At 55.2% G+C, this 9,744-nt stretch overlaps 3 protein-coding genes across 3 annotated transcripts; all 3 read right to left on the reverse strand.

The window, feature by feature from the left end:
* Positions 1-15: 15 nt before the first annotated feature.
* On the reverse strand, positions 16-3,276 carry PHSY_007206 (hypothetical protein; the record flags this gene model as incomplete). Its single annotated transcript, XM_012337800.1, has 1 exon — positions 16-3,276. One exon carries the CDS (start codon positions 3,274-3,276, stop codon positions 16-18), a length of 3,261 nt encoding a protein of 1,086 aa, XP_012193190.1.
* A 663-nt stretch (positions 3,277-3,939) lies between these two features.
* On the reverse strand, positions 3,940-4,749 carry PHSY_007207 (hypothetical protein; the record flags this gene model as incomplete). Its single annotated transcript, XM_012337801.1, has 1 exon — positions 3,940-4,749. One exon carries the CDS (start codon positions 4,747-4,749, stop codon positions 3,940-3,942), a length of 810 nt encoding a protein of 269 aa, XP_012193191.1.
* A 615-nt stretch (positions 4,750-5,364) lies between these two features.
* PHSY_007208 (hypothetical protein) lies at positions 5,365-7,695 on the reverse strand (the record flags this gene model as incomplete). Its single annotated transcript, XM_012337802.1, has 2 exons — positions 5,365-5,496; positions 5,620-7,695. The coding sequence occupies 2 exons, from the start codon at positions 7,693-7,695 to the stop codon at positions 5,365-5,367; spliced, it is 2,208 nt and encodes a 735-aa protein (XP_012193192.1).
* Between the last annotated feature and the right edge of the window lie 2,049 nt (positions 7,696-9,744).

A 9,744-nucleotide genomic window follows, 5' to 3' on the forward strand; every position in this document is an offset into this window, starting at 1 on the left:
TTACTGCAATGGGGACTACAAAATCGAGTTGAGCATCGATGTCTCCTCTGCATTCATGTGAGGTGCGAGAAGAGATTCGAAAGAGGTGCGTCCGACTGCCTGTGCAAGATGCTGTAGGTATTGACCTAGCCAGCTCTTTAGATCCAAGCTGTAGACAGGATCAGACTTGAGGTCTTCGTCGTCTTCAAGTCCAAACTCGTCATCGTCTTGCAACGCCTCTAGGCCGCCAGGACCCAGCATATCTGAGAGGAAGCCAAAGTCGTCCTTGCCCCCCGTCTTCGGCTCGTACTCGTCATCCCACTCGCCATCTTCGTCGTCGGTCTCGGGCGTACGCGCTCCGTCTTCGCGACCTGCGCCAGCACCGCCGCCGCTGCCCGCCCGCGAAGCACTGCTCCATTCCTTGAGCAGCACCTTGACGATCTTGGCAAACATGGGAACGCTCGTGTACTGATGCGGCATGGTCTTTGCCCGTGAGCGAGTACGGATGATGCCCGAGTTGTCCGGCAGAATGTCACCTCGAACGTTGACGGTGGTGAGGAAGGAGCGTCGGCTGTCCAAAACCTTGGCAAGCGCTAGTGCGCTGACACGCTGAGCCCAGAAGCCTTGGAATGTTTCGACATTGTCGACCCACTTTTTGCAAAGCACCTCGAGACCGCTGCCGCTCTCAGCATCCGCTTCGGCGGTTGAAGATCCTACCTGAATCGACTCGAGCAAATTCATAACCTGCTTGGCTTGCTCATCGTTATCGTGCATCAGGTATGCAACTGGAACGATGAGGGATTGCGTGAATGTCGCCGTCTGTGCGGTCGCGAGGCGTTGCACCATAGCACCGAGCAGTTCGGGCAGAATGTGGGAGATGCGGTCGCCTGCTTTTCTCAACAGCGACACCACCAGGTCACCCACCGCAAGGCCTCCGCTTTCGGAGTCATTGGTAGGGACAAGCAGCTTGGCGATGATTTGCAACATGAGGTCCACAGAAGATGTTTGGCTTTGCGGCTGCTTCCAGTCGAGAAGTTCCTGCGTGCACTTCTTGACGAGCACGGTGACACATTCGATACCATTTTGCAGCACGTCCCGATCCTGACTGGTGGACAGCACCTGGAACAGGTTCGGACAGAGGACGTTGACAGCGCCGCGAAGTGCAGCAGGATCGGCGCCATCGAGCACGCTCTTGGCGAGCTCCACTGCGGTCTCTGCAAGGGCGGAAGGCTCGTCATTGCTGGTGGCAGCTTGCTGGTCCGGTAGACTGGAACCGATGGCGGCAGCGAGGAAGGGCAAGCTCTGCTGGACGATGACTTGAGGGACGCCAGGTTGCTTCGAGCCAGCCAGCGACTCGAGCAGGTCCGAGACCACGGACAGGAGAATAATGTCTCGAGCATTGGGCGCCCACACCTGGAGAGCTGCGCGCACAATCTCGCCGATGATGGCGGGTTCTACCAAGGCCGATGTTGTCACATCGCCGCTGTCTGACTCTTCCACCACCACGGCCTGTACGGTCTCGATGATGAGGATGAGAGTGTCTTCAGAAGCCTGCATAAGGAGAGGCCCGAGCTTTTGCACGACGCGGGGTGCAAAGGGTCCAACAACCTGCGAGGGCAAGTGTCGATAGAAGTTTTTAACGGTGCGAACCGCCGAGATTTTGACGGGCAGGGAAGCACTCTCAGACTCGATAGCGCTTACGGCTGCATCGAGGAATTGAGCGGCAAGCTCGGAGGGGAGCGACGTGGCGAATTGCGACGCAAACACAAAGCCACGTCCTTGCAGGAAAGGTGGCGCATCACTGCCGACGTTGGGCAGCACGACGGCAGAAAAGACGTTTTCGAGGTCAAGAGCCTGCTTGCCTTCGGCTTGGGTCTCCACAATTTCGCTGATAGCGTCGGCGTTGTTACCGATGGCGGTCAACACGCCCTCATGCGCTTTCCACCAGTCCTCGTTGCCATCCGCCCTTTCGATGCGTGCCTGCGCGATGAGATGCTGCTGCTGTTGTCCGATAGCTCGTAATGCAGGAACTGGGAAATCTTCGATGAGCATGCCGAGCAGGTCGGCAGCCGCAATGCGCAAGCTGTAGGCCAGAGTCTCGTCGTCCTCGTCAGCGATGAAAGCGTTTGCGTCGTTGGCCCAATTGTCCTCGTCGTCGACCGTCATGTCGATGTAGACGAGAAGCAGACCGACGAGTTGCTGCAAGACCTCGGTCTCACTACCCTGACCACCTGTGCCGCCGTGGAGAAAGAGATCTCGGCAGCGGTCGCCTCGTGACGCTTCGTTGATGAAGTCGAGGATCGAGCATGCCAAGGTGGGAATGTCGCAAGACACATCTTCGTCGCCCTCATCTGATGTCGGCGTATCAATAGCGGATGCGCTGGACAAGTAGAGCTGTTTGAAAGGAGGAAGGAGAGAGACAAGGTTGGATATTGACGACTGCATAAAGCTCTGAAGATGCGATTTGAACCGAGCCCGGAACATGGCGGCAACCTTGAGCGTTTTGAAGATCTCGTTGCGTAGTGCCAGCGTTGGCCAGCCCTGCTGTAGATCGGAGCCAAGCTGTTGTGCAGCATCCTGCGCCAAGAGCGCCTGCATCATGGACAGCCACCGCGGAAGCATGGTCTGCGACGCCTGCTTGACGATGTCAGGATAAGATTCCTTGACCATGAAGAGGGTTGTGAGGCACTGTCGAAAGACGAGCACGCATCTCGCCCGAACGTGGGCACTGTGCTGTTGCTCTTGCGCCAGCACCCGCTCCAAAGCCGGCAGGATCTCCTTGGCTACCTGCATTATTTGAATTTCGTCCATCTCGACCCGCACAAACTCGGAGAGGAGCGTCATGGCGCCGTGCAAGCCGTTGGGCTCTCCGCGTTGTAGCAGCTGATGGATGTAGGGCAACAGATCAGGGTACTCATCGGGGTAGTCGGGACCTGCGATGGTGGAGATGGCATACGAGGACGCTAGACGAATCTTGCGCACGGGATCCGATAGTCCTGCGAGCAAAGCCTGACGGATCTGCTGCTTGACAGCCACGTCCACGGCGCTGCCGACGAATCCGTCAAAGTAGGGCGACCATCGTGCCGTGATGTATTTGCGTAGGGCGATACCCGCGGATTGGCGAATGTGTATCGGAAGACCCGCGTCGAGTAGCACCTTGACAAAGCCAGGACCTGCTTGCCCTGCAGGGTCGGTCTGGGGAGATCGGAAGGATTCGAGCTGCGATTCGGCTTGTGTTCTCGTGTTGGCATCTGGCGAGAGCGTCGCCTCGAGGCAGGCTGCCAGCTGCTGTTCCATGACGGAGCGGGTCAGCCAGAAGCGACGATTGTATGGATGCTCGGCGAAGAGATGATAATCCTTTGCGTTCGGCGTGTAGAAAGCGTGACGGGGATCAAGATCTGAGAGATGACGCTCGGTGTTGCTCTTGTTCTCGTGTTGGTTTATTTTTTTTCCCGAGCGCCGAGCAACACACGCAGCAGGCTCTCAACGCGATGCTAGAACCAAACTTGCAGGCGCGCTTTCTTCCTGTTCCACAATTTCACCACCGTCCGACAACCGAAGAGCCCTTTACCGAAATCCGAGCTGCAGCTGAACCATCTCTTAGACGCTCTCAGACGCGGCTCTCCTCAAAGCGCCCTTGCTCAACACGGCATGAACTAGGCCAAAACGATCAACTCGCACAAGAATATGGAACAGACAGAAAGGAACGGCTGAGTTAGGCGGAACACATCGAAACGCCTCGAGGGAAGACAGCAGCGCGAAAGAGGTTACTGTGGTGATGACCAGCGACGCAGCCGTGGGCACCAGCCCAATACGTAATCAACTATTACAACGAGAGAGAGGCGCAAGTAGAGTCGTGCCGTGTAGCTCTTGTTAATCTAGCGCTTGTGTCTAGCGTGCTGCAAACACGACCGGCCTATTGTCCAAGCCAAGTTCCAGGTGAGATACGTAGATAGGCGGCTAGTCATCGCGGCATGACTTGGCGTTGTGGTCCCATTTCTCCCAATCCAAGCCGTGGCAGTTGCTGCCATGGTGGCAACGGTAGTGCTGCTGATCGTAGTTGTTCGGCGCATAGATAACGTACGGGTCGGAGTGAACGGATGTGCATTCGCCCGAGACAATTCTCTCCTGAACTGTATAGTCCGTGTAGCCGACCAGTGCAGTCACGCATACCGTCTCGCCTGCTTTCGCAGAGCAAGTGTAGCTGTTGCCGGTGGTGTAGCTCTCGGAGACATCGAATCCAGCAGTAGTAAATTCACCTCCGTTACCACCAAAACCGATCGACCAGCTCAGGCTGCGAGTTTCCAAGTGCGTCACTGAGCAGGACCCACCTTTGCAGTCCAAATCGCCAGTGACCTGTTTCCATCGACAAGATTGATGGGGATTGCCGTCGCCCACCTCGACGGCTCGCTTGACACACGGCTGAAGCTGGGGGGAATCTGTCCCATTGGTGGCGCGCTCGAGTAGTAAGTCGCCTTTCACCGGACTCACGACAGCTGCAGATGCAAATGTCATGAGGATCGAAAGCATCAGCACCAGGGCGGCGAACTTGCCTGGCACGGATTTTACGCCACTGTTGTAAGCGATGTAGTTGTGTCCATGTTTTGTTGCATTACCCATCAGTTGCTCCAGGGTAGCGGGAGGAATAGGCGTGCGCCACTTGCCAGTGACGTTCCATGAGCCGCCGTCTTGCTTGCAAAAGTCTTCCAGATGATTTACGTTCGAGTAGTTGAGTCCGGGCTGCACCCAAGGCTCTCGCGTAACCGACATGGTGGAAGACAATCAGTTTGCTATCGCTGAGCAGCTTCTTATGAATATCAATCTAGTTGGGCAGCGGACTGTTGGTTGTGCTTGTGCGAAGACAGACGGGGTGAATGAGGGCGGTCCCACCAAGGTCATTATATATGCGTGACCAGCGTACATGGGGGCGTGCTTCTAGTGGTAGAACACGAGGCTCTCTAAGTGATCCTCTAACTATTGGCTTTTTTCAGCCTTCTCTGGCGCATGCGACCCCGGTAGCTCGCAATGAGACACAAGGCACCGGCGGGGGGAGTTTGAAGAGAGCAACTACTACCTATAGCATGCTTGCGACAGAGAAGCTGCACAAGCTGCAAAGTCAGGGTCTCATACCGGCATCAGAATTCCAAGAAAAGACGTCGCTCGATGCAGATTGACACGGTCGAGCGACAGCAAGGTGACCGGCAAAACTGAAAGAACTCACCGCAAGGCGATGGAACGCGTGCAGGAACCGATGGCAACCTGGTGGTCAACGCGCTGTGTCGGCGTCTTGGGCAAACAGGAAGCATGATTGCGCGCCACCTCAAAGCAGTAAGGCTGCGGTTGAGCGTTTGCTCCAGCTGTCAGACAGATCTTCAGTCGCAGCGTTCATGTAGTTGGGGATGACTTTCCAATCTTAACATGCACTTGCTTGCCGCCTTGAGTATCAAATTTCATTCCTTCGGTCAAACGTCGTGATACTGCTGTAATTGACTTCGACGCAGATCCTAGCAAGCCGGTCTGCAGCAGAGATGGGAAACAATATAAGACAAGCATTCACCTCGCCACACGTCATTCGCCTCTTTCGAACTCCACAAGCTCGCCTTGCCTCTCTTCGTTGGCGCGCCGTCCGTGGTGCCCTACCTTCTCGCATACTGCAATGTATCCCCACTCGGTCTTTCCGGTGTAGCGGCCGGGCGTGTCGTTCGGATCCATGCCGTCTCTTTCCGAAAGATGCGACTTTCGGAACAGACCGATGTGAAAGGTTAATTGCGCCAGGAAGATCACCACAAGAGCGAGCAAGATTGCGAGCAGATCACCACCCACTCGAATCAGAGTCAGCGCGGGCCTTGGTCTTGAGTATGCATTGGGGTACTGTCCCAGCAATGCTCCGCACACCTGCTTTTGCAGATCCCACACTCCGTCGTTGGTCGACAGCGGACCAGCACAGCCTCCGGCCCTGATAAAGGAGGCTAGGTCCAACAAGGCATCGCCCGCCAAGCCAATCGCTGCGAGCTCCGAAATTGGCAGAAAGATGAACGCAATTCCGTCCCAGAAAAAAAGGAAGGCGTACGATGGCAGAATCATCCACGCCAGCCGTAAGGAAAGCCGTTTCCCATCCGTCCTGGTCTCGAAAGGACCCCGTGCACGCCGCCGAAGACGATGCTGAAAGGAAGCTTCTTGCTCGCGTCGGAAATTGTGGCTATAAGGTTGGACATGGGGCGGGGTTATCGAAGATGTACTGTTCGAGTCATCGTCTGGCTCACTGGCGACTTCGATCTCATCCTCATGGGCCCGGGATGTCAGCTGTGTGACAGTTGCAATGCCACTATCGCGTTCTTGATACGCAGGCGGAGGTACCTCTGGCAGCTCCGCTTGGATCTGATCGACAGTGCTGGCCGCCTCGGTGGTGGTAGTCATGCCTTCGCGCCAAGCAGACATACTTCCATAGAGCTGGAAGAGCGGAAGTTCTGCTGTCGCACCGTTTGCAGCAGTGCTGGTGCCGCCAGGCGAAGTGGTGGTCCGAGCATGATTCGAGGTCCTCCTGTGATTATTGACTCGTTTCCGTTCAGGTCCGACGTTCGCTCGCACAGTCGACCTTGTTGCCTGTCTTGGCTCGGATTCGGCCTTTGCAGGTGTGATAGCGGCTCCTAGCGCAGTCGCCGCTGCTTGTACGGCTCGATCTTCAGGCGGGAAGACTTTCTTGGTGGCAACGGACAGATTGTAGCTAATAAGTATGGTCGTCGGAGTGACCAGAAGTGCGGCCAGACCTGCAACGACAATGAAGTAGATGTAGTGGCTCTGCTCTAGCTTTGCAGTGTAGATCCTGATCGTCGTCGTGGTTGGCGGAGGCGCTGGCGCGGCAGAGACAATCGTGCCAGCAGCAACAGCCGATATGGATGCACTACCGTAGTCGATCCTCCTCAGAGACGGTGAAGCGGAGGGGTTTGTGATTGATCGCGCCGAAGTCGTTGCTGCTGATGCTGCGCTCGATACCGTAGCGCTGGCTTGGCGCGCCTGCAGGGAAGCCGACGTGGAAGTGGCTGTTCCGGCAGTCATTGATGGGGTAAAAGCTGCCGATGCTAGTACAGGAGTCCTCGTAGGCAGATCGTTGACGCTCGTGGTCAAATAACTACCAAATTTGGATGTGAGGCTTGCAACGTCCAAGGAAGAGTAGTATGTGAGGAAGTAGGTTGGCACCTCGATGTCCGAGTACTTGAGCCTCGGATCGCGCCATTGAGTATGCGTCACCGTCGCCAGATCTGTCGAGTAGAGTTGAAACCTGAGGCTCTCACGACCATCAGAGGCGACTGAAGTGCACGAGTACCTTAGATAGGAGCTCCTGGCTGAGAATGCCGGGCTGCATGTCGCGGAACCTCCATCGGCAGCCGAGACGGGAGGTAATGCCGTACCAGAAGGATCAGCGTTCCACGCAAAGACGACATTGGGGTAGCTCTGCACATCGTAGGTTTGTAAGAAAGACGATTCTCCCCGCAGGGAAAAGTAGATGGCAACCGCCGCAGATGTGAGGATGATGAGATAGGTGAGATAGATGGCGACCAGATTGACGAAGTTTTCGCAGTAGTCCTCTGTTCTTAACGGGCGGTCTTCCTGGCGGTAAGCGTCAACAGCATTCGCTTCATAGCCGACACAGTCATGTGCTGGAGCTTCGACCCGGCTCTTCCTGCGCACGAGTCTGGCAGGGTTCAGGAAGGACATGTCGTTGCGGACTGCAGGCGAGTCAGCGAGGCGATATTATGAGTCTGTCGCCTACTGGCGGATTGGCTGAGATTCGAAAGGGTTGATGTGGACACTTGATGAAGGGTCGGCTCGTACCTAAAGATGGATTAGCGGTGCGATGGGGGTTTTGGCAATCCTTCACGGGCTACAAGTACGTTATAAATGTTTGTCGTAGTCAAGCTCAGGATCGTGCTCCTGGAGCCCGCCAATACTTGACCGGTGTCTCCCGATGTTTGTGGACTCAGCCATGCTTGGACTCTTACCAGCTGACCGACGGTGCCTTCTGAGCCGGTGGAACACGGCGCAGAAGCAGGCAGTCCCACGCGAACATGAATGAGCGTGTTATCAGAGGGAAAAGCGCAATCGCCTTTGTCACCTGCAGCATTCTCGCATAGCCAATAGCCGAATTGAGGCGTTCAGAAGGGCCGTACCGAAGCAAGGGCTGAAAGACGCGCCAAGAGTTTAAAGAAGCAGAGACCAACGTGCGCAACACGAGTCGTGGACCCTTGCCCGTGCCAAGAGGGCACGGAGAATAGCCGATACCGCGGAAATGTGCAATGCTACCTCGCGATGGCAGTCGGTCCTCTTCCGAGCATGTTACGTGGCCAGACCTTGAATCGTCATCCACTATGTTGAGAGATGTTTCGCTTGATAGCTTGACCGGACGACGAGCTTATGGTACAAACAAACATGCGCAAATAAGCTGCATTCAAGACTCATATTCCAACACCTTGATGCCGAGCAAGTACCTGAACCCTGAACAGATGGCAGTCTAGGCAGATGTTTCTGCGATTCCTCGAACGTGCAGCTGGGTTTTGATTGCTTTACGCCTCCGCTCTGTAGGAGGCCTCTGCTGCGATGCTGCAGTCAAGTATCCGCTGGCGGAACGTTACAACGAAATTCTAAGCGAGACGAGTCATAGTGGTAGTATCACCGGTCACAGCACGGAGAGACCAAACTCGTCCGGAGCCCTTCTGTGTTGCAACGTGAAACGTTTCTGACATCTTACCACTCGGCTAAAATTTTGCTCAGTGCAAACTGGGGAAGTCGTGCACTGTACTGCGATGGAGCCCGCTTCTGCCCTAGAACCGGCAGTTCGTTACACTTACTTACCCCCACGTTGATTTAGCTGACAGCTCTCACGTGTCTACGCAAACCTCTCACAACGGCGGCTATCGCGGGTGTCGACTTATCTTGACCCTGGCTCTGCGCGCTTGCCTGGCTTGGTTTTCCGGGCTTCTCCGAAGCAAGCATCTGTGAGCCTTGCGATGACGCCATTGCTTTCGATACCTTTTGTGTTGCTGCTGAACACTGTGAGCGCCAAGCTCAAGACGAGCGGTCAGATATACCAACCGCATCATTCCATCAGTCCAGCATTGCAGACGTCGGCTTTGACAATAGTGTTCGATCAAAGTCGTACTCACTCAGGGGTACGAAAACGATGGAGGGCGCTGCGGCAAACATTTAGTTCTGTACAAAGTCGGTCTCGCCATCTACGCAGCCTTAAGTTGGTTCTGTGTAGTTCCATCGGCCAGTCGAAAACTCATCCAAACTACTAATCGCTTCCTCCATCACAACCTAGCGGCCCCATAACACACTCAAGCGACTTCCCTGTTGTCAGGCATCGGCATTAGGTTCCGTCGACCAACCTGCGACCAGCATGGCGCTTCTCGCTGCAACCCTCTCTACGACAATGATCAAGATGTTGTTTGAGTTCTTGAACCACAAATTCTGCCGCCACTGCCGCTACAACACTAAGTTTAACTTGTAGAGACGCATCTGAAATGAAGTCCTTTGTGTGCCAATTTGCTCACCTCCCTTTTCATTGTGCATGGGGCTATTTTTGGGAAATTTCCGCTGCTGCGCTGACCCTATTGCACAGACCTTCACAAGCTGTGCAGAAGGACTCTTTCTCCCAACCACACCTTCCTACATCTCACACCTGTCTTGATTGATGAATTTGTTAGGATTAGGGTTAGGGTTAGGGTTAGGGTTAGGGTTAGGGTTAGGGTTAGGGTTAGGGTTAGG

The sequence above is a fragment of the Pseudozyma hubeiensis genome (assembly GCF_000403515.1).
Source record: "Pseudozyma hubeiensis SY62 DNA, scaffold: PHS68, whole genome shotgun sequence".
Classification (NCBI taxonomy): Eukaryota; Fungi; Basidiomycota; class Ustilaginomycetes; order Ustilaginales; family Ustilaginaceae; genus Pseudozyma; species Pseudozyma hubeiensis.